The sequence below is a fragment of the Molothrus ater genome, chromosome 9 (assembly GCF_012460135.2).
Source record: "Molothrus ater isolate BHLD 08-10-18 breed brown headed cowbird chromosome 9, BPBGC_Mater_1.1, whole genome shotgun sequence".
NCBI classification, from domain to species: Eukaryota; Metazoa; Chordata; class Aves; order Passeriformes; family Icteridae; genus Molothrus; species Molothrus ater.
Window position 1 is genome coordinate 22,574,664 of NC_050486.2, and position 27,891 is coordinate 22,602,554.

A 27,891-nucleotide genomic window follows, 5' to 3' on the forward strand; every position below is an offset into this window, starting at 1 on the left:
TAACACTTTCTCTCTGGGTACCTCTTTGCTGACTGCACCATTCCCTCGGATTTTGTTTTCCATTGTCTACTTTGAACCTCCCAAGCTGTAAATTGTTGCTCTTGGTCACTGTGTCACAATATTCCACTGCTAAGAGCTGGACTTTGTTATCCTTGTACCTCAGCTGGAAGTAGCTGTAGGCTGCTATCAGCTCATGCCTTAGACCCTGCCGTTGAAACAGCTTCTCCATAATTCCCAACCTCCCTAGCTCCCAGAGGGTGCTGTGCATTGAGTCCAGCCAGGCTTCACTCCTCAGGAAAGCAGAAGTTTCTTGACAGAGCTGTTGTTGACTCGTGCCACACAAACAATTTGTGCCTGCAGCTGTGATTTATCTGAAGAGGCAGGAACACGGATTCCAGGACCTACATGCCTTTGCAAAAAATAGTGAGTGAAGCTCACCACTGGGAATTGCTGGGAAAAAGCCTTCAGGGAAATTCTGGTGCAGGCCTGCAGGGGGAGGATGCTGGCCAGCACCACTGGCCTGGGTTAAGCTGCTCGCTGAGATGCAAGCCAAGGTCTCAGTGTGGCACTGAGATCCATCAGAGCAGCAGCTGTCAGGGGAAAACCACTCTTCAAGTTATCCTTCTTCATTAGGCCTGTTTAATACAGATGGATCAGGGAAGAATGAAGTACAGCAGGCTTATTCATGTTTCTTTAATTAGTAACAGAACAAATATGTTTGGACTTTGATTATTTTACACAGAGAATATTGGAATGATGCATCAGGTGGTTTTGTGTCCATTTTGCTCTGTTTTATTACCATGTAAAAATATACATCTGGTACACAAGATTAAAAAAATATTTTCACAACAAAATAAGTGCTTTGAGCACTAAAAATTCACTTGTGCACTTTAATGTTGGCCTAAACATTTATATTTTCAAGCCACATCCCCTCCCTACCCCAAAAGTGGGCAAACCCCAGACTATAAATATTATCTGTGTCAGATATAGAAAACTTTCCCAGAAAAAGAACAGGAAATACAAACATAACAATTCTGTGGCTCAGACGAATTGATTTTCACTCCCCCAAAACAATAAAAAAGGAAAAATAGAAATTTTTTTGTCAAAATTAAAATGGCACAGGGAACACAACACTAATTATCAGACACTGCAGGCAGAAGGGGAGGAAATTTTGAAACATGATACTTTTCAGGGGAGTAATGGCACAGACCAGGAAGCAATAGTATGCTTGCAGATGGTCAAAAAGGTTTAAGAATCACAGAATATTAGGTTGAAAGGGGACCTTGAGAGCAGAGTGGTGGAGATATGAGTCCTTCTTCACCTGCTGTAAGGTTGGGTCATGGAAAACCAGCAGTTTCTACAACCAGCATTTGCCCATCTTGAGCCAAGACAGCACCTCAGGAAGTGCTGACGTGTTGAAAATGTTGTTTTCTGGCAAGAGTCTCTTTCCACCAGTTTTTGAGACTTTCTCAGGTAGTGTGTGCTGATCACACTGAATAGTGACCTCGTTCACCTCCTTGGTCATGGGGGCACTTGCCATTAGTCCAAGAAGTACTGAATGCATCTTAGAACATCATCAAGTCCCTTCTTCCAAATGCGAAAAATCCCTTGAAGGGAAAAATGGTCCCTCCTTTGGTAAAGCATGAATTAGGGCAGAAGGAAACATTCACAGCTCATGTTAAAAACAGCACATCAACAACTAACCATGTGAAGGCAGTGGGATGAAATGCCACCAGCTTTGCAGGGCTGATCTCAGGTGTTTCCACAAACCCACTGCCTGTGGGAAAGGTAACACCTGGTAGCCAAGGTCACACCTGCTCACAGGGCAGGAATTGATAATGAAATATCTGGAGATCAATTTAGCTGAGGACAAAACAAGAGGGAAAGTTGCTGAAAATTTGATGTCAGATTGAGTCTTAGAAATCAGAGTGTGCAAAAGTAAACCAACTTGCCTCATTCTCCATTAAGTCAGTAGCTTTCTAAAAAAGGAACCACACAACAGGGATTGGTATCTATTAAAAGAAGAAAAATCTGTCCAGAGGCTCTTGGAAAACTTAGGATTCAGCCCTGGCCTGAAGAGGCACTTCTGCAGTGTTCATAGGTCAGTGAACTGGAATACCCAGAGCAAGTCCTAGGGAAGAGGTCTCCCACCACAGGTCTGTCTTGTCCCACCAGACTCTGAGTGAGCCAGCTGAGTTCATCTGCCAGAAGACTTCAGTGGCAAATTCGTTCTGTCATTTCTTTCTGCATTGAAGGGGGAGAGAAAAGAAAGAAACAGTAAGTGCAAAAGACAGGTTGGAGTAGTGTGATGTGTCAGGCAGTTTGGGAGATGTCCAAAACCAACCCAGGGAAACAACCGTGGGAGTCCTGGGGAGCCTTCTTGTGTTTCCCATGACAGCCCTCCTGGGAACTCAGCTGCCTCAGCAGCTCCATCCTGGCACTCTCCCCCATCTCTGTGGCACAAGGTTATTTTGGCTGTGCTCTAGCCTTGAGAGCAGTCCAAGGAAAGAACTTTGGCTGAGAAACTGAAAGATGAAGGTCCTGCTCCTGGCTCAGCTGCAGAGCAGCCAGACAAGATGATGACACTCTCAGAGCCCTCTTTGCAGCCTTAGGAGATGGGAGACATGGAGCAGCTCCCTGCTGTCACTCCAGGAGCTGACCACAGCTCAGCCAGAGGACCTGTGGTTTCAGCAAGGGATCCCACAGTCACGCTGCAATGCAAATGAGTGCTAATAACAGGGCCACAGGAAACCTCCAGTTCTACTTAGGATTACAGACTTTTCTTTAGCCAGAATGGCATCTTGCCAGCCACATTGGGAAGGTGTCCAGCTTTCAGCTGGTGGAAGATGGTATTTGTCCTTGCCTTGAAAAGCTCAACTAGCATCTTGTAAATCCTGAAGTGAGGAAAGTGTGATTCTGGTTCACTGGGTTCATGGCTTGTGAATCTGTGTGCCCACAGGTCCCCTTGTGCACCCCACAGAAAGGTTTGCACATTAAAAATAGATTGGAAGGAGGACTGGTCTGTGGAGAAGGAAAAACGCAACTCTGAAAAAAGAGGAACTAGGAAAGGACGATGACCCTTGAGTAACCCTAAAAAGGTCCTTTACTTATATAACCAAGAGAGACAGAAGCAGCAAACTCTGATTTTCAGTGCTGAGAACTTTGTTTTTCAAATCCATCAGGGACAGTGGCAAAGAGAGGGTTTTCCTGTAGGAGTAACATACAAAATCACTTGAGCGCAGAACCTGGCCATCAAATGAAAAGTTGGTGCTCTGCCACAAAATCACATTGCAAACAGGAAATGTTTGCAAACATCTTGAAAGGAAAAGAAGAGGGTGAGAGGACTGTGCGCATCCTCTTGCAACAGCATTGCACCCACCCCACTAGCACAACACCAGGCACAAAAGCAGCCATGAAGAGGGGGGACTGCAGTGACCAGGGGGCTGATAAGTCACCAGTGAGCTCCTCAAACCAGCCCCAAATGTCCAAGGCTTTCCTCACACCCAGGAAATCCCCACAGCTCTGCTTTAGTGCATAACCAGTGGAGCCCTGCCAGTGCTGCAGCCCAGCACCACGAGCTGCCCTCATCAAGGAAGCAAGTGCATGGCTTCTCTCTGGCCCCATCTTCCCTGATTTACTGAGAGAGTGAATCACTGCCTTTTGCTAGTTCTGCTGTACAAAGGATCTCATTCTCAGTTCCCAAGATTTGCAGCTAAGAAATCACATCCCACAGAAGCAGAAGCTTGACAAAAGGGAAATTGAAGCAGCAAAGGGAGGTTCAGCCAGGAGAAAGCTTAGAAGTCTGTCATGGGATTCATGGGGACTAACTAAATGCAAGGTTAGGACAGCTGTCTGGGCTAATGAGGTAGCCTGGTTGCAGGACACTCTCATACACACCTAAAGCATCTCAGTGCCTGAGGGGAGGAGGCCCTTCCTCTTCCCTGGTCCTTCCTTTTAACCCTGTGGTTGGTTCTGCTTGAGGCTTGGATGGCAGGCAATGAGACACAGATAGACCAGGGGCAAATGTGTCTCATTTCCTTGTAGTTTAGCAGAGGTTGCATCACAAGGAAAGAATTTGTTCACCTGAGATTTATGGAGACCCATCAGTCATCTCATGTTGCATGTGAGTCACTGGCATTGAAAGCCTTTTTAGCAAAGTCAGCCTCTGCCTTGGCTGCCAGGTGTTAATTATTTACATTAGCAAGCAGCAGTCCAAGGGGATGACACCACTATGGACTGTATAGCAATGCGGAGGAGGTTTGTCATGAGGAACACTGACAGAGGATAGGCTGATGGCTGAGCTGCCATTTTCTGGAGCTGAGGGCCATTTTGATAATGTATGTTACAACTGAATTCTACAAAATAATTGAAGTCGATAGTGTTGTCATTCAAGTCTCCCCTAATTAGACCATCACCTCTGCATCCCCTTAAATCATAATTAGAGCAGATAGGCTGAAAATTGACTGAGACAAATGAAAGCAGAGGAGCAAAGTGCTTAGCACTTAGGGGCAGGGGCATCTCCCCCACCTTCAGATCTTAAGCAAGCAGCTGGGACTCTTCTCAGCTCTTTCTTGGATTATTATATCCTCTTGGTCTTCCCTGACTCTCTGCTGCTGGATATGGCCTTTTCTGCAACCCAGCCTTTATCACAGCATGCAAACTACTGGGTTTCCTATTAATTCTTTCCCCACTGCAACATATCCTCCCTAGGTCAGACTACACTCAACCTTGTCTGTGACAAACTTGCTTCTCTTACAAAACCAACTATGTGCATTTTCTGCTTTATGAGCCCTGGGCTGTCTGGCCTCTGCTTCCCACAAATCCTGCTGTTGTCAAGGGCTCTCACCTTCTGCCTGGCTAATTGCTTCCCAAGGGAGGCTGTAGGGAAACTGGGAGATCCAGTGAGGCTGTTGTCTGAAGCTGTGTGTCCTATCAGGGCTTGCCTTTCCTGCAGCCTCAGTGTAATTCACACTAGGATCTCAAGCAGGGAATGCTAAAAGAAAAACTGTGGAGAAGATACTTTGGCTCAAATCTGACTCCTGAAAGCCACTTGGGCACAACTGGCTGGAAACAGTTTGATGTGCAAATTGCATTAGAGCTACCAAGTCACTATGGGGACACTACTCTGCGGTGGTCCTAGGGGTATTGAAGTTCAATTCACAGACATGACAGCAGAAGCAAAGGTTAAGAAAGGATCAGTGGTTTCCTTGGTGCTGCTGGGAATTTCTCTCTCAGAGCACCAAGGTGATGGTCCCAGGACAGAAAACATGACTGTGTGTGTGAGGTAGAGTGGCCAAAAGAGTCCAGAGAGGGTCAGCACTGCTTGGAGTCCAGCCCCAACCTGAACCTACCAGTGCTGTATCCACACCACTCACCCTCCACCTCCCCATGCCAGGGCCATCCTTACCAAAGGCTCCAGCTCCCTGTGGTCAATGAGGCTGAACTCCCTGATGAAATAGTAGAAGTGCTTGTAGCAGGTGTTGACGTGAGCCTCAGCGCCCATGTTGATGATGCTGTCGAAGTGGTGGATGTAGACATGGACAAAGACACGGAAGAGGCGGGTGAGGATCTTGGTGCAAACTTGCTGGAACTGCTTGGGGAAGGGAACACCTGCAAAGCAGAAGCAAATTGGAAGCCATTTGAACATTTTTAAAAAAGAAACCAGTTAGCATTTAAAGTCTCTGTCATGCTTGACAGGCAGTCATAGATGGCAAGGAAGGACACTCTCTAATGCCAAGAGTGACACTGGGGCAGTGTGCCATTGAGCTCTTCCACATATTCCCTCATTTCCCAACTAGCAACTTCTCATGTGCATGGGCTCAGGATGTGGAGAGTTGACATAGGAGAGAAAAAAGAGGGGTTTTTTTTTTGAGGAGGCTGCAACTCTCCACATCTGGCTCAATCCAGAGCAATCTGGCAGAAGATCCTTTTGCCCCCTCTCCCTGCCTTTCCCCTACCAGCTTGCACAGGCACGATGTAAGTCAAATTGTATTTACCCAGGTCCATGAACAAAGCCAAACCATCTGCCACCAGAAAAGATACCTTGCTCTGAACCCAAAAGCATGGCTCCTACTGTTTTCCTTCCTCCTCACACCCTCAGACATCACTTCTGATGCATCAGCAGAAATGGATTGAGTCTCTACCTTTTTCCTGATCCTTATTTCAATAAAATGTCCCAGGAAGAAAACAGCCCATCTTAATGGTGTTTGGGTTGTAATTTCATTGTGCCTGTATAATCCTGAGATATCCTCGTAGGATGGGACCCACCACATCTGGCTCTGTACTTTCAGCTTTGTCCTGTACAAGGACACAGTGTGGGATATTTCCATCCTTTTCAAAATACACTGCTATCACAATTAAAATCTCAGGGTGTGATACCATCAGTGCCAGCAACCTTGGGGTAAATCTCTAAAGGGAACATGCAACATGCTTTGAAACACTAAACTTTTTGGGTTGTTTTTTTTTTTTTTTTGTGTTTTTTTTGGTTTTTTTGTTGTTGTTTTGTTTTTGGTTTTTTTGTGAGGAGGAGAATGAAAGAACTGATATTTGTTTTCCTGAGGCTTCTTCCTCTCCCCAGAGCAATTCAATGCAAATACACAAAGAACAAAATAAAAACCTCCCTTCCCACGGTTATACCAGCCTCCTCCCTTAGCTTATTAATGCAGCACATAACCTCTTGAAAATCCTTCCAAACAAACTCTGCTCAACCATAGCCAGCTCACACATTTTGTGCACAGGAAAGCCTCAGCAAATCTCTTAGCTAAAAAATTTAAAATGGTAATTTTATCTTTGAATCTTTCTCACCAGCCTTGCTAGGCAATTAAAGCTTTTTTTTTTCCCCAAAGGCTCCTGGCAGTTTTGTTTCCCAGCAGCAGTGCTGAGCCCCTCTCCTCTGTGGGTGGCAAATGCAAAGGTTCCATCCTTCCCACATCACGTGTGGAGCTTGTTTTCAGTCATCAGGGTTGGGCAGGTGTTGGGTTTGGAACTCATAAAATAATAATAAAATAATATTATTTTTGGTCTAAAGCAGAGTCACCCTGAGCACAGCCCAGTCTCCCTTTCCTGCATGCACAGTGTTGAGCAGAGGGCAGGGCTGAAGCATCTGAGCTCGTGCCACATCTGGATGTCCCAGCCACCCCTTGGAGAAGGACACAGATCTTGGCTCAGCATCACACAGAGGTGGTTTTGAGACTGATTTGTGGCCACATCTGCATAACCACAAGCACACTGCAGCCCCAGAGCTGCTCCTGCAGCAGGGACCTCAGCATGACCTGTTTCACCACCAGCTCTGACAGATCCCATTAGGACTTTTCAGGAAAGGTGTTCACATCTGGCAAAGCGTAACCCTATGCCAACACCTCAGAGATGTGACTGCAGATCTGCTTCTGCCCAGCACCCTTGGCTACAGAGCTCTCCTTTCCTGCTAGTCTGACACAGGCAGGGATCAGAGAGTTCTCCAGCCTCCCCTGCAGGCAGGAGGGACACAGTGTTTTATCAATCATTTCATTTGAGCTTTCTGCCCTGAGTGAGGATTTGCTGAGCAAATAAAAGCTCAACCCAGTCCTGGGCTGAGAAGGAAATAAGCTCAGAGAGTGAACAGCAGATCAAACAGATCTCAGGCTCCCGGGGCTGACAGCACCTATGGTGCAGATCCTGCTGTCAGATGGGCCACCTCCAGACATGGCAGATGGTGACAAGTGGCTTTCCACAGCTTTTGTCCTGAGGTTAGCCAGGAATTGTCTTGTCTCATACATCTGTCACCAGCAAGTCCTCATGGACATGCTGGCAGCTGAGGGACTTAGAGAAAAGACCTCCAGCTACATCCTAGCTTCTCCAGAAGCAGAATTGTATCAGGGAACAGAGATTTAGCTTAAATCACAGAATCAAAGAATTGAGTTACAAAGAATCTTTAAAGGTCAGCTAATTAAAATCTCATGGTCATCAGCAACTATGGAAGTTGTTGAACTCCTAAAGTAACGATGTATGGAAAGATGCCATGAGGCTGCCAGGACCTCCAAGCTCACTTCTGGACTACTCAACCACTGTGTTTCAGATGAACCAGGAGCATCGGAGGCTCCCCGGAGCTGAGGCTGAGCTGCCCTTCTTTGCGTCCATCACCAGGTGTCAGTGTGCAGCCGTCCCCTCCAGGCACGGCCAGGCTGTAGCGGTGGCTGCCTGTCACTAGTGGATTTCTACAGGTCCCATGCCAGGACATCCCCCTCACTGGGGTCCTTTGGGACGGCTTGAGTCCGGCCCTGATTCCTTCTCCCCGCAACACCCTCGCTTGCACACCTGCCCAGGGAGGCACAGCAGGGTCCTGCTTCCTGTCCCCATGCTGCAGCCATGTCTGTCTCCTGTGCCAGGACCCTCGATACAGGCCAGAGATGCTTGACTGGACCCTGCATCTGGCACAGGGCTCCGTGCCAGCTGATGAAAGCACTTCCCCTCGGGAAGGAAGCAGGGCGGATATGTGACATGCAGATTGCCTCTGCCAGCAGTGGTGCCTCGCTGCTGATCTCCTTGGACTCGGAAAGAAACTCACAGCAGTCCCAGCAGGCGCTGGCCATGCTGGTGGGGAGCTGGAGAAACACCCCATCCCCTCACGCAGAGCTGAAAGAAGAGGCTCTGCAGTAAAGGTTCATCTGAGAGCAGCAGAAGGATCTGGCATGGACGCGGCTTGCCCTGGGTCAGCACTGCTGGCGCAGCGGATGTCCAGCAGACAGCACATGTGACATCCTCTCCAGCACGGGAGGGGACACTGCCAGGGCAGGCTGTGCCTCATCCCTGCAGCCAGGCACACACTGCAGCCAGCACGTCCCAGCCAGGGGACAGCCATGGCACAGCGATCCCTCCTGCCCGTGCAGGTGCTCAGCCTCACACGGAGCTCACTGCCATTCCCACCAGGGCTCTTCTGGCTCCTGGGAGGGATCACTGCAACAGCGACTCTGGAGCAATGAGGCCCCTTCCCCACATGTGGAGGGGGGCAGCTGCTCCCCCCAGGGCTCCCACCAAGGTGTGGGGCACTGGTGGCCCTTGCTTAGGGGACTTACTCCATCTCGAAGGTGGCACATCGTGACACCAACCAGGGACAGTAGCAGATGGATGAGACAGAGGGATGAGTCCAGAGGGGCAGGCCCTGCATGGCTGAGATGTCCTCTTAGCAGAAATACACTAGGCCAGGAGAAAGTCAAGATGGACCTCCAGGCTGGACAAATCACCCCAACAGGGTGACACTGCTTGGGTTTGTCACCCTCCCCTGCCCTGTGCACATGCAGTGACCCAAAAAACACCATCCTAGCTCATCCCACTGATTGTGGTCCAACTGCCCCAGGGGAGCAGAACATCACAAAACCCACCTGGGCTGATTTAAAAGCACTGAAATTACCTTTACATTTAGTTCCCTAGTGCTCACCATCCACCAACCTTGGAGAAAGCAGCAGCAGCCCACAGTCTGGCAGGCAGCAGCCACCCTTTGACTGCTCTTGCATGATGTTTAGTTTAGATATTAGGAAGAATTTCTGCTCCAAGCCAAGGCAAAAGCTGTGAGTACAGCAGGTACAATTTCACTCCAAGCAGAGTGACTCACAGCCCTGAAATGAATTGGCACCTTTAGTTTGTCTTGGACCTTTTGCTTGAAAATCCCAAGATATTATTTAAAGCTCCAAGGAATCTGTTTTCCCCACTCTGTGCTGATTGCTTCAAAACATAAGGAAAGCATGTGTATAAGGAAATGAAAATGAGAGGTAACAAAGTGCCTGTGCTTAGGGTAAGGGACTGCCAAAGAGTCCTGGATCTTTCCTGCCATCTCCTATCCCCAACACTTGTGCCCCAGCCAATTTAATTTTTTCATGATGAATCAGTACTGGGAAGCTATTTTGCTTCTTGGCAATTGTATTTTTTTTCCTCTGCAAATGCAGTAATTCAGTGAACTTCGTGATGAATTGTTGTTGTTATTTCTCAATTTCATTTTGGCCACCGTGGTGTTCAGTGATTCATTTTTCCTAAAAATAAGTGTTTAAAGCCCTGTTTAAAACTAATGGCATGATGGCAGCTGCAAGCTGGTGTGGTATTAATTTTGGAAGAAAAAAAGCAGGGGAAAAAAACCTCAACAAATTATGTAAAAAAGAGCCAGCTGAGAGAACACCGATAATTAGCTGAATTCTGAACATTTCTCTCCTGTTGTTATGGCAAGAAAGTATCAGATAATTTTGCACCAGGTTTTCTCTGGTTTTTATAATTGCTTTGGGACTATGCTTGAATGACAGGTTTGAGTTTTGAAAAGCTTTCCAAGAACTGTTACAAAACCTCCTGTGGCCGGTGCTCTGTCGAGCCACAGGCAAATCTGGCAGAGAGCACAGGGTGCTTCCGGTGCTGGGGCTGCTCCAAACCCTGTGCCTGCACACATCTAACAGCAGCACCATGGGGCTTCAGCAGCCACCATGGTGCTGATGGAGCACACCTGGCCTCGTGCAACCAGCCTGATGCTGGCCTGGCCAGTGCAGACACAGCCATGGAGCCTGGAGACCCCACCCTGCCATCCTTCCTCCTGAGCACGGCACTGGGACCAGGCACCACAGGGCACGATGGTTACTGGGAGGAGAGGATATTTTCCAGGTGGTAATTTGTTCATGGATGTCCACTCACTGAATAAATCTACTGATATAGTTTTACCAGCTGGTGAAAGTACACCTGCAGAATCATTTATTCTTCTCCCTGCATGGAGAAAATGCTTATTCTCCATTTAAATGTATTTTTCAGGACAGCTACATTGGTTGGAAGAGTGGAAACAAAGCACTAGCACACACCAAATGATATGGGTTGTCTGGGAAAGCTGCTGCTTCTGTAGATTTATAGCCATCAGGTTGGCAGAGCTCATTCCATGCAGGGATTTGTCTCATCTTAACTGGCTGACAAACAGGTTCCCACTCCAGAGAAAGGATTAGACAGTGGGATGGAGCCCTGCAGGTAGATTTCCCTGAGCATGAGGAAGGCACAGAATCTCTTCCAACCCTTGCTGTGCAATGCAGGGGGCTTGGCAGCCCCCCCAGACCTGCTAATAATCTCCACCACAGGGATTTTCTGCTGGTGCCATCTGAGGGCTGCAGTCCTGCTGGTTAACTCTGCCAGGTCACAAACTCTCTGCTGGTGTCGGGCTCCCTTCCTGCCATGTTGGGTGCCAGCTGTCCCTCTGACTCACTGCAGAGCTGGCAAGAGCTCTGTATCACACAGCTTGGCTAAACCAAAGGTGTTTGTCACTCTGCTCCTCTCCCACCTCTGACTTGTGCTGGAGGAGCAGATGCTTTAATGTGCAAATCAGCCCAGCTCTGCTCTGGTCGCTGCAGCTGTGACCATTTACCCCAGCCAAGATGTCTCCTGTTGTGCCTAAGGACCCTGTGAACCCACAAGTGAACCATCTCTGCTCATTTCTAGCTGAGCCTCTCACTCTGGGGTGAAAGATTTCCCCCCTCTGACCCATGAGATACCTCTCAAGTGTCAGGAGCCTACCAGCAATCATGAGCTGCTTCAGGCTGTGTAGCTCTTGGATGCAGGAGGATGCTGAGGTTAGCCTCCAGCAATGTTTGTGAGTTTGGGAACATTTGCTGCTTCTAAAAACAAATTTAAAATGAAAAAAGTCTGTTTTGTCTGCGGTCAGGTGGCCTTAGCCAGGGAAATCTTTGTGCTGGGACAGCTTTACTGCACATGGCAAAGAGGGGCCAGGAGGGGAAGCTGAGCTGCACACAGCTCATGAAACACCTGCTGAGACAGTGGGCAGCTATGCCAGGAACCTCTCCAGCACAAGCAGGAGTGAAAAAAACCTTCAAGCTAAATCCCATCTCTGCTGCTAGCATCCAAGAGTCTCACCACAACTCCAAAGCATGACATTTGTCATTTCCCCTCATCACCTCATGAAGCTCCTTTCCCCTCCTTAAAACAGCTCACATCTCCTCTGTGTCCTCTCAGTGCCTAATTCCCCTTGTCCTGGGTCTTTTCCCAAGGGCTTGCTCTTTAGGAGAGAGGTTAAGCACCTCTGTTTGGTCACCCTGGCCACTGTCCCCGAGCCCCACATCCTGGCCAGCCTCCTCTGTCATCCAGTGCATTTCCGTTCAGCCAAACACTCCATCTTCTGAAATTCCAGAGCTGCCAAGCAATTACCAGTGAGCAAGGCAGGCCAGTGAAAGGCAGATAACTGGGGACACACTGATGACAAAGTGCCACCAGCTCCCTCCTACCCATGCCTCCCCCAATAGCCTTTCATGTGTTTTAGAGTGCCACCTCAGCCTGAGTTCCTTTTCACTTCTGTGAGGCCAAAACCACCAAGACATGCTGACACAGGGCCTGAAATCATTCAGGGGATACAAGGGGCCCCACAACAAAAGGGCTTGGAAAAGGGACCCCAGGTACAGCCTTGGAAGAGAAGAAAATGGATTTGACCCATGTTCATCTACAGTCATCCTGGATCTCACCCAGAACTGCCCCTAAACTGAAATGAAAGGAGAAATGGAAACCAGCCATCCTTCTGCCACAACTCAGAGGGAGAAGTGCCAGAAATGAGGTGAAAACCACCAGGACCATGACTGTATTTGGCTTTTGTACCTCAGAGAGAGAGATGTGGGAGAGCAGGGGGTGCTGCAATGTCCCTCCCATGGCTGGCCGCTTTTTGAGGTGTTAGTACTCCCTGTGCACCTTTACTTCCCAGAGAGTGTCAAGCAGCATCACATCCCAAATCCTACCTGAAAGGCCTGAAACTGGATCAGGACACTCCTTTCTGGCTGGGGGGAAAACACAGTAAATCCACATCTGTGCCTCTGCTTTTAATGGCATGCAGCCACATCAGGAAGAGGAGCACCTACCCTGCTCCCTGTGGCTGCTGTCTCACCCCTCAGCAGCAGCAAGTCTGAGCAGCCAGAATGACCAGGGACTTTGCTGTCCCCAGCAGGGCTGGGACTGCTGTCCCAGAGTATCCTGCACTGACTGTCAGCCAGCCACACCTCCAGCCTCCTCCGTTCACTGGAGGGCATGGACACCACTGTACCCACGAGGGAAAGAAAGATGCCTGCACAGCACAGTGAATGCCCTGGTGAGTCCCAGGGACTGCCTCTCCCACACAGCCCAAAGGCATCATCCTGCCTGTCCTCCAGCACGAGCAGCTGGCACTGTGCTCCCTGCCTGCCCCAGACCACCAGTGAGGGGAAGAAGCAGTGAGTGCCTGCTGGCCTTGGTTTCAGGGACTTGTCCCAGCCAAACTCCAGGCAAATCCAGAGCAGTCAGATCAGATCAGGGGTCTGGAGGAGTCATCCCATCCCAAAGCCAAAATAGTTTGGCACAACCAGGCTGCAGGCACTGCCTGCCCTCTTGCTTGCAGAGACTCACGACCCCTCTCAGGCTCCCAGGGCCAGAGACTTTCCTTAAAAAGACACAGAGTTACACGTACAGCACAGCCAAATGGGGCTACTACAGTGAGTAATGCCAGTAATCCCACACAGACCATTTTCCTCAATATTTCCCAGCACATTAATGAAAATCTTGACCATAAGCTGCACTGATTTCATAAAGCTCTGTCTGCTTGGCAAACAAAAAAGGTCAAGCAGACTTGCAAAGCTATGCCTTTCCAGCCCCAAGCCCCTTAAATATTTTTTTTTTACACTCAAGTAGTTTCATGTTCCGTCTGAAAAACAACCTCTCCAAGGCATGACCTGAGACTCTGGAAGCCCCATCAGCTCCAACCCTCGAACTCATCTCTCCCAAATGACAAAAACCAGCTAAGTAGCAGCTAATATCAGCCTTGGCAGCTGCTGAGCATTGCAGGTCAGCAGCGAGGGGTTAGTTTGAAAGCTGTGCTACCTTTGGCAGCTCTTTTTGAAGAGGTGTATCATACACCCTGGGCCTTGGCAGTGGAAAGGCCACATCCTAGGGACATCTCTGCTCAAGCAATGCCTCAGCTACCTAGCAAGATGTGAGGTCTAATCAGGGCTGAGATGGAAAGGGGCTGAGGAGTGGACCTTGGGACCATGAACCTACATGGAAAACCAGAAAGAAACTGAGTTGGTTAGTTGAGAGAAAAGCAGGGATGTGATGACCACCTCTAACCAGCTCTGCAGCTCAGCCTCTTGAGGAAAGGCAAGGAAGCTAATGACCTACCCAGCCTTCATTTCTCCCAAACACAGAATAAGTTCAAGCACAGAAAAGGAGAACATTGTGTTCCACATCCCCTCATAGTAGGGTGAGAAATCCCAAACTCAGTTTGAGCAAAAGGCTGTGACACTGAGAAACACCCGGAAAGGGAAACACCACAATACTTTGAATCACAAAGTTCATCAATACCAACCCTGATGTGGAGCTTGGGAACCTGCACTGGTTACAAGCCCAGCTTTCCTGCAGGGAACCAGAGCCCACTCACCTATCCTGGTGGGGAAGACATCCTCGTTGTTAATGAGCATCTCGATCCAGTCCATCAGCATGCACATGTACTGTGGGGCTGACAGCTTGGTGGGCTTCTTGTACTTGCTGTCATCCTGCCACCTGTACTCGTACTTGAGCCCCCCAGACATGATGGGGCAGCTCCTCTCAGTGCAGTACTCCGACATGGTGCCGTAGATGAGGTTGATGCGGTTGAAGAAGTCCACCACGTGCACGGCGATCCAGTCGTTGATGCTCTCACCTGGAGGCAGCTGCACCACTGCCTTCAGGTCAAGCCCGGACTTGAGGGAGGCCTGGGCTTTCTTGTACAGCTCAAAGCGCTGCGTGCCCGGCTCAAACTTCTTTCGGGGACGGAAGGTTTTGTCTTTGTTGAAGACTTGCTTGAGACACAGGGCCATTGTGGGCAGGGCCAGCCAGGGTGAGGGCAGAGGCTCAGAGCAACATGAAACCCAGGCCTGGGGTCTTCAGGGATGGAGGTTTCTGGGAGGAGAAGGAGACACATTTCAGTCACATGTGAAGACAGCAGCATGCGTGGACACACTTGCAGGGGTTCGCAGGGCTGACCCCACTGCTCTGACAGCACGTGGGGACACAGATTTGGAGTGAACTTCTGGCCCCTTCACACCCACCAGGGTGAGCTGGAGCAGCTGCTGCCACCTCACACAGCAGCTCCTGGCACTGGAGAGGGTAAGCCCTGCCACATGCACCCCATGCAAGGCTTGATGGCAGACAGATCCCTTCCTCCCTCCTGAGCACCTCAGGAGCTCACCAGGCTCCAGCCAACTTCTTCCTTCTAGGCTTTTACCAACAAGTGCTGCAATAAAGTGAGAGCCATGATATCAGCAGAGCTCACCAGTTCAGACAGTCCCACTCTGGTGGCCTTTTCCTCTCCTGCTAAAAGGGAAGCATCTCTTTCCCAGGGACTTGTCAGTACAAACAACCCCTGACCCTGCAGCAGTGGCTGGCAAGCGAGGCCCCGGGGACCGCGCTGCGACCGCAGCTGGCTGCTGGTTCACACAGCCCCAGCGCCAGGATCAATGGGAAAAGGGGGGGATTATTTTTGTTGTTCTGCCTGGTGTGTTTGTCCAAAAGAACAAAACCCACATCCGAAGGAGGGAAACGCAGCCCAGCACAGCAGAACAACATTGCCAGGATGCCGCCGGCTCTCCCGGCATGCACACAATGCACACGGCAGCCCTCGGGTGGTGCAGCTGATGCTCCGGGGGACTCCAGGGCTCAGCAAAGTGCTGAGCTCACCCCTTCCTGCACAAGAGTAGCAGCACAGATGAGGGCTGTGTTTTCCTTTTCCTCCCTGAAATCCAGTGGAAATCCCATCTGCCCGAGGCTGTCCTGGACAGACTGGAATTGTTTGTTTTGTTACCTGCATTAATCACCAGTGGTGTTAATGTGAGGCCAAAGCCTCCTTGTGTTAAATGCCTTGCTGAGGCTTAGGAAAGAGAAAGTCTTCCAGCAGCCTCCCCCTGATGGGAAGAGATGGAGAAGCAGTTAAGATAAAGGAAGGAAAATATTTATGGAAAAGGGAAGTGACTGACCCAAAGTCACAAGCAGGAGGGAATGGTACAAACCTTGGATGAACATTCATCACTAAAAAGACAGCTTTAGCCAAAAGCTTGCTATTTAAATTCTGTTTTCTAAACTCAGTCTTGAGCCCAAGGCCGGTCCTATTTTGTGATCAGCTAAATATCTCTCAAGTGAAACCCTCTGCTCCCCTTAAGGCTCACCCCAGGGTCATCACTGGGAGGGAGCAGCACCTAGTGATCATCCCAATGCCTGCAGGGATTTCTGCACTGCAGCCAGCATGTGTAAAACCCTCTCATGGATGCACACCCTGGTGCTGGTGGGAAGCCCAGCATGAATGCCATTAGTGCACAACCACAGCCTTTCCCACAGGCTGGAGCCAGAGCTTTGCCACTCTTACACAGCTCACAGCACTGTGTGAGCCCCGTTCTGCTGTACCCAGGTACAAAACCTGTGTGGTTTTAGGTGCTTTCTGCCCCCCAGAGAGGGTCACAGCCACCACACAATGTTATGCAGTATGACTTCAACACCAGAGTATCTGCAGACCTTCCCCATCTCATGAGGCTGGGTGGGATTTCAAGGGCCACATCCCTGTGACCCTCATTTATTTTTGGGCAATGACTGGGGGCTGTTTCTTGGATGCTTTTTCTTCCCTGCTCCAAGCAACTGGCTCCAACCATGACAAAGAGTTTGTTTCCTACTTCAGAAAAGAGCACAGTCTCTCCAAAATGCCAGCCAATGCAGCCAGCATGATATCATGACTCCTATCTGTCCCTCAGGAATGGCCTGTGCTACAGCAATCCCTATGGATCCCATGGGAGGCCAGGGGACTCTGGGCACAGTGAGGCTCTAAAGAAAAGCCCTTATCCAGGACTTCCTGGATTCCACATATTCAAGCACATCCTGTTGATAACACCTCTAAAAAAAGCCTTCTGGGGAGTTTGCAAACACATAACGCTTTCAAAAACATGTATGCATACATACATATATATTTATATATAACCACTGCAACAGGGCTCCTAATTTGGTAATGTAGGAAGTGCTGGGATACCCTCAGGATGAGGCACTCAGCAGGCTTTGCCCGTAGTGCAAAGTAGGAATGATGGGGCTGAGCAGTGACTGGCCCTGCAGCCAGGTTTCCCTGGAGTTTCAGCAAGGGAAGTCATGCCAACAAACATTTCTTTATGTCACCATTTCTGCTGGCCTTGGGTCATCTGCTCTGCTTCAGGAGATGTTGCTGTTTGCAGACTCCTCTCTGCAGAGCCTGGGCTGTTCCATGGTGATGAGCAGCCACCCTGGCAGATGACATCCCACCAAACATGTCACTTGCAGGGGCTGACAGCAGTGAAATCAGTTCTCTTTTAGTGCCCACACTGCAAGTCCTCTGCAAATATTGAGCCACTGGGAAATAAACATTTCATCTGCTGAAGCCAGACCTGTAACTCATCTACAACTGCATCCCTGCATCATCCATAGCTGGATCTCTGTGTTACCCTGCAAGCTGCTCTCACTCAGCAGGCAGGTGGGAATGTGCTTCGTGGTTCAGCACCATCTGAATAAAACACCAGTTCAAAAAAAAAGAAAAAAGAGCAACAAGATTGCTAAACATCTGCCAGGTGTTTTTCTACCATTCATCTGTTCAAGTGGGAATGGAGAGTAAAACCCATTGCTGCCCAAGTGCTTGGAGCTGACCTGTCCCTGAGCCTGCAGGATGCCAGCATGGCACCACAGCCTTTCTGCTCCCCAGGCAGCAGTTTTCTTTTCAGGGTCCTCACTACCACCACTATCAAATCACCAAGTTGTTAAAAGACCTTGTTAATCTTCACTGGAGAAAAATGTTCTCCAGAAATTACATTTAGCACGAAGCCAAAAATACACCCTGGGATTTATGACCTGAAGAAGCAGAGAGAGGCACTGAGCCAAAGAACACATTTGTTCTCCACCTCACTTCAGAGCTTTCACTGCCCAGAGAGATCAATGTAGAGGGAAGCATGGGAGCAGTGGTGGCCAGGACCAGGAGATGAGATCCCAGCTCTGGCCCTTGCAGATGGGACACTGAGATGGGATGCACCAGCTTAGAGCAAACAGGCTTTGCAAAGTCACCAATGCCTCAGATTCCCCTCAGGCAGAAACTCAGCACCCTCCTGTTTTCTGGGAAGGAAAGCAAAATCCTTTGTGAATGGACTCAGACACATCCTGAGTCTAACTGGTGAAAAAGGGCTCCAGCCAATGCAAAATCAGATTTTCCCAGTTTCCACCTTTATGCATACAACTGGTGCTCTTCCACCATTGGCCAAGTATTTGGGGCAGATCCATGTAAAGAGCTGGAAAATGGGAACTCTTCCAAGGTTTATGGTGCAAAGTTCAGCTGAGTCTGATGTTCAGGGCTGTCGTGTTCCTAGAAATCATGCTGTGGTCCACTGGGGCTTGGGGTGGGGCAGGACACCTGTCCAAGTCCTAATCTCTGCTCACCCTGCCTGTTTTGGGAAATCCTGAGGGCGAAGTGTTATCCAGCAAGCTTAGGCAGCAACTTCCTACAACATGATCATACAGGTCCCGCCCCGGCCGGCGCCATGGCAGCAGCCTGCAGCTCCCTGCCTTCAGTTCCCACATGCAAAATCAAAGCTTTCCAAGAGGAACCTTGGCAAAGGCTGCAAACCCTCTTCCCCACGCCACAGTTCCCATCACAGGCTGCTGCTGGCACTCCAGGCGTCCTCAAATGCCTTTCTGAAGCACCTGCAAACCCCCAAACCAAACCTCATCCTGAGCTTCGAGTGGACAAGGAGTGAAGCAGGTGGAGCTGGAGACTTGCCCTGCTGTCACCCTGTGTCCCCACAGAGGATGGTTGGAAGAGGATGAGCGAAGTTTCTGGGAGGACAGAGACTGACATTTCCCATGGGATATCCACACTGTGGTGTCCTTAGTGCTCATCCCCCATCCACGCTCCCAAAATAGCCTTGGCTTTGAGGAGCTTGGCTACAAACCCAGCTGAGTGACCACAAATCCCATCCCTATCCATGAAGGCTGCTGGGCTTCAGTCCTACCCCTGGTTTTGCTGCTGGCTTCAGTTCTGCTGGTTTTAAAAGCAGCAGCAAAAGCAAAATTCAGTGGGGTTTAGCAAGAACGAGAAAAGCACAGGGTTCAGCTGTGCAAGGACAAGGCAGAACCACTGCTGGGGAGGTAGCAGGCCCAGACATCTGAAAAACGGATGTCCTAGATTGCTGGCAAGTCCAGAGATGGAAGGAAATTAACTGGATAGGAGGGATGCAAGTTCAGGGTCAGACTTAGGCGCTAATTTCAGGTTTGAGGGCTGGCTTTGTTTTTTATCTAAACTAGCTTGCTTGCTTTCTTACTTTCTTTCTTTCTTATCATTTGAAAACCACAGAGGAACACAACAAGGCAAAGGCTTTGTTGTAAATTAAAAACAACTCTGAAGGATCTGTTTAGAAACGACAAAACAAAAGGGAAGAGCAGGCAGAGCTGTGGGAGTGTGGCTTCCTCCTCACAGTCCTACAGGCACGGGGGCAAGGTCACCAAGCAAAACCTCTGGTTGTCTAAATAAGCTTTAGTCAGAAAACCAGCAGGAAGGATCAGAGATGCACTGTCAGGCTCCAGGATGGTCACAGTGCTGCTCTCTGCCTCAGTGTCCCCAATTTCAAAACTGATCTCCTTGCCCAGGCTCCCTTTAAGGGCTGCAACAGCAAAGGCTTCAGGTGAAAAAGTGCTTTGCAAGTGTCTCTGGGAAGAACTAACAATCATGAAGGGTAAGGAGAGAGGAAAGCTCTGACACCAGCACCTCCCATGCTCCAGAGCCAAGTGCATCCTCCCTAGATCCATGCCGGGACAGTGACACCCTGGCAGAAGCATCTGCCTGGAAACTGCTGTGTTATCAGCACACTCCAACCCGCATGGGCAGTGCCACCACTGGGGAGCACAACGAGGGGTCCAGCACTGTGGCAGCCTGCAGGGAGACTCCAGCTCCCACTGCTTTGGGAAGAGGCCAAGGAGGCAGAGCACAGACCTGTCCAGCTCCAGGCACCTCAGAGCAAAGAGTGGGTTAATTACCCCCAGCTCTGCACATCCCCCTCGGGCTTCCCCAGGGGGTCTTGCCTTTGGGGCACCCAGATATCTACTTCTTCTCTGCTTTAGGGGATTCCCTTCTCCCCACCACAGGCAGTGTCAAAGTCCCACCCAGCCCTATCCCAGGTGGAGGAGAAGGACAGCATGAGCTCAGCCACCATGTGCCAGAGCCCTGAGACAGACAGCCAGCCTCCAGATGGACAGTCTGCCCAGAAACCTGCAGGCCCCAGCTGGCTTTTCCCTGCTCTAGGAAGCCTCACTGCCCAGCTGGGGAGTCAGCAGCCCTGTCTCTGAGCTTCCCCTCAAGCCCCAAAGAAGTCCAGATGCAGTTTGGTCTTCAGTCCTAGAGCATCTCTGCAACCAGGGCTGCTCTTTGGAACTCATGTCCCAAAGACTTCTCCCAGGCATCCCTGAACTGCAGACACTGCAGCCCTGACCCAGGGAGGGACTGTGGGCAAATGGTGCTTCCAGGGAAGGGAGCACATTCCCTCTTTTTATAAGCCTTTCCAGCCTTGTCATCATCTAAGGAAGGGGGGCTGCAGAAGGAGGCTGTTGGGGAGCAGAGTCCTGGGGCACTGGCCCCACTCCCTCTGTGCTTCCTGCTGGAGCCAAGCCCCAGCTGGGCTGTCCGTGAGAACGGGGTTATTGGCTGCTGGTCCCAAATATAACCTAAACGATAGAAAATTCCAGGAAATGAGCCAAGACAAGATGCCGGGAGGGGGATCAAGGCCCAGCACATGGGCTGGGGGAGCTTCAGAGAAGCCCTGGGCTCTCAGCAGCATCTCCCTGCTGCCAAACCTTCCTTGTGCAAACTCCCCTGGTGCCGCAGAGACCCATGAGAGCATCCATGAGCACAAATCCCTGGAGCAGAGCAGGACTCAGGCCCCACACTCCAGCTGGGGACAGCTGCCAGCGGGAAGCTGTTCTGGTGCTTCCCCCAACTCACATGGTGCTTGGAAATCCCCAGCTCGTGAGAAACAGACCTGGACGGCTTCCAGGAACGGGGCTGCTTACACCCGCCCTACAGATGTGCCCTGCTGTCCCCCTGCTCTGTCCTGCTCCTTGCCCTGCCTCCCTGTCACACCACCAACAGAGCAGCAGCTCTCTGGCCCAAAGGCACCAAAAAAAAGTTTTTCCCAGATCACACAAGACACCTCCAAGCAGAAAAGCAAAGCAGCGTCTCTCCAGGTTAGAGGCAGCATGTCCAGTTCATTTTAGGTGTGATACCCAGTGGGGCTGGGGGCTTGTGGGGGTACCTCATTCCTGGGAGCTGAGATCTCTCTGCTACTAGCAGTAACTTGCTGTGAGCCCTGAAAAGAAGTGTCCAATGGCCTCAGTGGTGTCCAACAGCTCTGGTTCAGTCCCAAGCGTGATTACTCCGTCGTCAGAGCCGTAATTCCAAACATCGGGAGCTCCAGGCCTGCGAGCTCAAGGAAGAAGACGAGAGGAGATAATCCAGCTGCAGAAAACCCATCTCCGCCGCTTGCTCTCACCCAGTTCCCCCGCCCACAACTTTCCACCCTCCCTCCGACACCGACACCGGCAAAGCCGCTGCGGGGGCTGTCCCGTTCGGGAAACGCGTGTGCTGCCTTCCCCTGCCTGTCCCCCTGCCCCTGAGGGACCCCTTTCCCTGCGCAGCGCCGGTCATTCGCACGGATCCCTGCCCAGCATCCCCCAAACAGGGGATCCCTGCCTGGTATTTACACACTGGCTGCCGAGCTGGGACACCCCGGAGGAAGGGGAAGAGCCTTCTGCAGGCGTCCATGGCCCGGCTGGGTGAAGAATTGCTCTTTCCTAGGCTAATGCCGACCCCAGTCTTGCCCATTCCGTGCTTAAAAGAACCCCAGGAGCATCCTCAGCAGTGCGGTGCTGGCTTTTTACCTCCCAGGACTCACCTCATTCCCCGGCACGGCGGCTTCCAGTCTCAAATTCCTCCGCTGCACTTTGTGCTCTTATTCAGGAAAAGGAAAAAAAAAAATTAAAAAGCTACAAAGTCCAAGCCAGGCTCTCTGTCGGGACTATTGGCAGTTTGGGGATCGCAGCAGCAACAGCAGCAGGGAGAACCGCCTCGCTCCAGCGCTCACGGGGGTTTCGTTAGAGAAGCCGGGGCCGAGGGTTTTTCTCCGGTCAGTGATGTCACATCCTGACCCTGCCGGCAGCTCCAGCTGTCCCTGGAAAACCCGCTTGGAAGCGGGCCTGCCAGCCCCCAGCATCCGCCGCCGTGGGCTCGCCGGCTCCTGGGTGGGCACTCACTCCCACCCGCACCCACGCTCCATTCCTGGATGCTGAGATCCTTCTTGGCGGGCAGCGCCGTGCCGCTGGCTGGCTCCGGCTTTCACAGGACAGCAGGGAGCTGGGGAAAGGAGACGAAATCCCGGAGTGTTTTCCCCTCCTCCCCCCATCTTTTCACAGTCCCTCTCCCTTCATCCTTCCCCGCTCTGCACGCACACACACAAAAACACAGCCGGGGGTTTCCATGCCAGGCCAAGCTGGATGCCATCCAAAACAGAAATGCCGGAGAGGGGAAAAGAAAGAAAGAGAAAAACTTTCTCTGCACAGAGCACTTACTTTCCGTTTCTGTCGGAGGTGGGGTGAGTTCTAAGCGCGCTGCGGTATTTAAATCCTGCTCAGCAAAGGCAAGCCTGAGCCAGCACGCTCGGCGCCGGCAGGAGCGGCCAGCCAGCGTGGGATGGCTTGGCAGGAGCCGGGATCTGCTTTGGGGTCAGAGTCCCGGGTGGGGCTGGAACAGCGATGTTGATGATGGGTGATGCTGGCGGGTGTCGCGGCAGGGGCAGGCAGAGCGTGGCCCTGACACTCGCGGCTCCCTTCCGGGCACGGTGACGTGTCGCTCCCCAGGGATGAGATGTGTGATGCTCCGGCCTCGCTGAAACGTCCGCGATTGTCTGGCAGCGGGACAGCTCTAGTGAGGGAAACGCTTCTGGCCTTTCTTACGTGTGTGTAAAACTCGGGTCTAGCCAAGCGTTTGCAGGTGATGGGGAGAGCTGGGGAGTGGGGCACAGGGCAAGGAGGATGCGGCTGCTGGGCACGTTTGCATAAAGCTGGAGGGTTTAGAATGAGGGTTTGACTCCCTGGCAGTAGGATGCATCTCTGCAGGATCCACACTTCCACACTCCTTTCCCCAGAACACAGCTTCTCAGCTGCAGGTGATGCCAGGGCTTGCTCTTGAGGCACAATGTTCAGAGGCAGTCTTTAAAAGTAAATTCATTCAGCAGCCTCCCAGACCAGCCAGCCACGAGGAAGCTCAGCCCAGCCCTGCAAGGCATTTGCTCTGCTTTCCTCCCTCTCTCTGTGAGGTTGGTTTGGTGCAGGTGCAATAGGAACTCTTTGGCACCTGCAGCAGCATGTTAGTAGAAGTGAAGAAGACACTGCAGGGCCCATTTAATTGGGCAGCAGCCAGTGGTGGATCAATTTTGACTGGGGCTGAAGGTAACTGAAGCTTGCACACCCCAGAAGGCCCTTGCTTTTCTGCCTGTCCTCATTTGGGACGTGGCTGAAGGGCAGATCCTGAACGAGGTGACAGGAGAAGGACACACCAAGGACATGCAGGATTCCTCTGTGCTCTGCATCCACTACAGCATGAGATGGCTGAGGGGTCTCACATCTGCAGAAAAGGTAAAACCTTGAGGTGAAGTGCCCTGCACAGCTCTTGAGGCAGAAGGGAAGCACAAGCTGTGAAATTCATCTGTGCAGCTGCTTCCCACCACCACCATCACCAGCTAACCCAGTACAAGAGCCATAACCTCAGAGCTCAGCTCTGTGTGTGCATCCTTCCTGGACCTGCAGGCTGAGCCTTTTCCATGTCATCCTTGCCCTGCTCATGAGTGAATCTCTCACAGCCATTGCAGGTAGGTCCAAGTAACACCTCTAAAATCAGGATCAAGCTCAAGTAATCCAGCAGACTCTTCCTGGTCACCAGCAAACCAGCCACATTCCTGACTCTGGCAGGTTCAGGCAAAGTCTTTTCCCATCCCTAGTGCTGGATGCTCATTACAGCCACCCCAAGTCCCAGCAAGGGCTGAGCAATGCTGCTGTCCTCCATCCTGGGGACCTGGGATGCAGGAAACAACAAAATGTCCTCAGATCTTGTGAGTGGAAAGTGGAGGTCTGTGGAGCAGATGTAACTCCCAAGAGCAAATGCCAAGCAAGGAGGAAACTTCCAACTGAAATCCCTGCAGAAAATGGGCAGAAATCCAAAACTGAGGGGGCTTGGCCGAATAGCAAAGATCCCAAAGGCAACTCATAGCCAGGATTTACATCCAGGCAAGATGGAGCCAAAATACTTGGAGGGGAGATGGGGTCCTCCCACCCTCACCAGTCTGGAGCCAAAAGAGAGAGGCCAGGAGAACAGCAGGAGGGCTGGAGTCACATCAGCTGCAGCCCCACGAGTCCACAGGGGTGAGCAGCACCTCCAGCTCAGGGATTTACCCCTCACGTGAGGTTTTGGAAACCTCAAAAAGCAGAGAGCCCACGGTCCCAGAGCCAGCCTGGTATCCCACAGTTGGTATCCCAGCTGTGGGGAGGGGAAGCAGGAGTCACTTGGGAGAGAGGAAAAGGTCCGAGGGACTGCTCTGGGGAAGGAGGGATGCGTTATTGTGAAGAGGGCATTTGTCTGCCCTGGAGGAAGGAAGAGGGGAGTGCTGGCCTCGCTCCTGAAGGCAGGTGCATGGCTGGATTTATCAGGGGAAGGAAGCAGGGATGGAAGTGAGCCCGGAGCACTGGGCGGCTCCATAGGAGCTCAGGGGCAGGCACGGGAAGAGGCCCCGGGCAGCGAAGCAGATTCGCAAGGCTTGTCAGGACACGGCTGCCCCGGAGGGAGGGAGGGAGGGGGCAGCCCCCTGCCAGCCCCAGCACCGCTCTGGGCCCTCACACAGTGCCCTGATGGCACCTCATGGGCACTGCCACTTCAGCAGCCGGGGAGGGTGCTGTGAACGCCTGTGCAGAGCAGAAGACAAAGCAGAGGGAGCAGTGGGTTTGCGCTGATTATTCCCAGAGGGGAACAGGGACCTGTCCAGAAAACAGCTCTGCAGCATCGGGAACAGTCAGTTCCCCTGCTCTGCTCCGCTCCACCGTGTCCTGCACAAACTCAGAAAACAGGGAGTGAGAGCTTCTTCAGCCGTGGGTCAGAGGGCACTGGAGTCCTGCCATTTTCTAAGGCACAGGGAAAAAAAGCCAGGCACAGATGAAAAAGCACTGGAGTCATCATTTTAAGGGAGGGTAAGAACGTCATCCATCAATCTGCACTTCCTTGATTGCTTTGACTGCCACCTCCTCCCTTGGGAGCAGGAGGGCTCTGGGTTTATCTCCCCAGGGTGACACGGCTGGGTGGGCAAGACAGAGGTTTGGGATGCTGGTAACAAAGAGCCTCTGACACCAAAACTTGCTCCACCACTCCCAGCGGGAACTCCTGCCACACCCCGGGCTCTCCTCCAGCTGGAGGCAGACCACAGCCAGCACTGAGGGGGCTCCTACAGCACCTTGCTGCAGGATGCTGCAGGGGCTGAAACCCTACTAAAACCAGACACACCTATCTTGGGAAGGTGTTGGCCCAAAAGACTGGCAATCAGCAAAACATGCTGGGAAACTACTGCAGGATGTTTGCCTTCCCCAAGGCAGCTCAGGTGGGATCTGAGACATGGGGCTGGTGGAACCATGGGCTGAACTCAGTGCAGCCCAGCTCTATGAACCATACAGCAGCCTGAGCATCTATATGGTTCTCAGCACACAACTCACAAAGTTCACAGAGCTGAGCAGACAGGCTCAGGCAAGCCGTGTGAGTGCCCAGAGCTCAGAATCAGGAGACAAACCTTCCCTCTAGTGGCTGGATGGCACATGAATCCCACAGCCACCTTCTCCCTCTCTTACCTCTCCCCCCATGCCAAGCCTAACAGCATTATTTTTCACCAGCCCTAAGGCTCAGCACAGATCCCAAGGGCATCAAATCTTACAAACTCTGTGTGAGCTTTTAGTGGCTTAAAACTGGCACAGCTGCTGATTTGCACAAAGCCAGACAGCCCCAGTTCATGCACAAACGTGTCCCAGGCACTGGAGAAGCCACACAGCCACAAATCACCACTTGTTTCTGCAGCAAGGGTGGTTTATAGGGCCAGATCTTCAGCTGGGTTACTCCCCCTTGCAGCAGTCATTCAGTGGGGCAGAGGATTAGATTCTGCTGGACCTTTTTATTATGGGTCTTCATCTAAATTTTAGGCTCATCACTGGCCATTTCTGCCATTTTTTAAGTCCCGGAAAAGTTCTTATTTTAGGAAAACATCCCACTATGGGTTTTAAAAAACACCACTCAAAATGACAGGTAAATCACTACAGCCTTATACCTGAGAATTTGATCTTTTATGCTCAGAAGGAGGCTGAGGTGTAGATTTGGAAGCCTTAGATTTCACTCTCATGGATGTTACATTATAGCTACATCAAAAATGAACGCAGCAACTCCAACTTTTTCAAAGCTGGAAGTGAATTATTAATCAAAACAGCCCTTCTATCAGCTAAGGAAAAATGATAAATGGAGCATGAACACCATAAACCAGAAGTAGAAATGCTTTTTAATAAAGGTGATTCGCTGTTCAGATTATCACAGTCCTATCCACGCCTCCTCTGATTAATTATTCCCCTGCTCTGCAGACTGCTCTGTGCACACTCAGTGAACAGAAACCAAAAGACATTACCAGGGAGCAAGACCATCCCCTTTCAGCAAGGCCCCAAGAGGTTTGCCTCTTCTAGAAACATCTTACAATTTCCTGAATGGACAGGAGTTCACACCCAACATCTAAGAGTTGGTGGTAAAATAGACCTCAACATAAAACTGCACTGTGTAGCTTTAGTGCTCAGCTGAAGTGTTCATGTCATAAAATCAGAGAATGGCCTGGGTTAGAAGGGACTTTCAAAGGCCATGTAGGGCAAAGAACAGGCTGAGAAAGTACAGAGTGACAGTGGGCATTACAGCAACAGGATCCTACAACTACCCAGCAAAAAGATGCTGCAAGAAACCTTCATTGCTCATCACAGCTTCATATCAGGTTGTGGTTAATGAAGAAAATTGATACCAGGCAAGCCTTCCAACAGAGACAAAGTGCAGATCCTTCTTTCCCCCCTTTCTCTGGCAAAGGAGGGGATGAATGCTTGCCAGCTCCAGCAGGCTGAAAAGGCGCAGTGTGGCCCAGAGCTAATTAGTGCTAAGGATGAGTTAGTGCTGGGGGTCTGATGTAGACATGGTAAGTATTTCAGAGTGGCTCCTGGAAGCTCCTGGCTGTCCTGTGCCCCCCTGTGCAGTGGTGGCAGTGCTGGTAACCCCCACAGGCTGCACATCACACTGCTGCAGTGTCCTTGTCCATGGATGCCTCTGCTGGGAATGACACAAGAGAAGCTCAAAGCATCAGCTTTGGGATTCTTTTGCTGGGGGCAGGTTTAAAACCCCCAACCTGCTGCAGTCTGTAAAGCCAGGTTCTTACCAACACTGCTAAGTTAAAGCAGCTCTGCATTTTCATACCATTTTCACTTGACAAACAAGAAGCTGGCTGGTGACTCTCTCTGTCACTATGCCAGTCCATCTTTCTTTTATTATAGATAGTGCCTTTCCTGAAGTGGGAACAAGAGTTATTTTTTGCTCCTTCATATGTCATTTGTGAGTTGGCTGACTAGATGCCAGCCTGAGAAAAAATAATCCTGTAAAACAGGCAATGGTTCCTCTACACTATTAAAAATATACTAAAAAAATAAACCCATGTTCATACTGCGCAAAAACAACATCTTAAATACAGAAACAGCACGACAGGATACAATTAATAAATCAATTAAGAAGCAGAAAATTCCCAGAACAAA

The 27,891-nt window shown here is 50.8% G+C and overlaps 2 protein-coding genes across 3 annotated transcripts in view; both read right to left on the reverse strand.

Moving 5' to 3' along the window:
- The window catches only part of LOC118689531 (fatty-acid amide hydrolase 1-like), a 207,759-nt gene extending 204,776 nt beyond the window's left edge, over nt 1-2,983 (reverse strand). Inside the window, exon 1 of the mRNA XM_054515715.1 lies at nt 2,980-2,983. The gene's annotated coding sequence lies outside the window, so the exon portion shown is untranslated. The remainder of the gene's footprint in view (nt 1-2,979) is intronic.
- MOB3C (MOB kinase activator 3C) lies at nt 680-22,269 on the reverse strand. 2 transcript variants are annotated; one of them, XM_036387346.2, is made up of 5 exons: nt 21,933-22,269; nt 21,294-21,457; nt 14,399-14,898; nt 5,408-5,610; nt 680-2,244 (listed from the first exon to the last, which is right to left on the reverse strand). In XM_036387346.2, the coding sequence occupies exons 3-5, from the start codon at nt 14,814-14,816 to the stop codon at nt 2,215-2,217; spliced, it is 651 nt and encodes a 216-aa protein (XP_036243239.1). In that variant the 5' UTR covers nt 14,817-14,898; nt 21,294-21,457; nt 21,933-22,269; the 3' UTR covers nt 680-2,214. The 2 variants fall into 2 exon arrangements, with proteins under 2 accessions (XP_036243239.1, XP_036243236.1); XM_036387343.2 differs by having other exon boundaries at nt 21,294-21,464.
- Between the last annotated feature and the right edge of the window lie 5,622 nt (nt 22,270-27,891).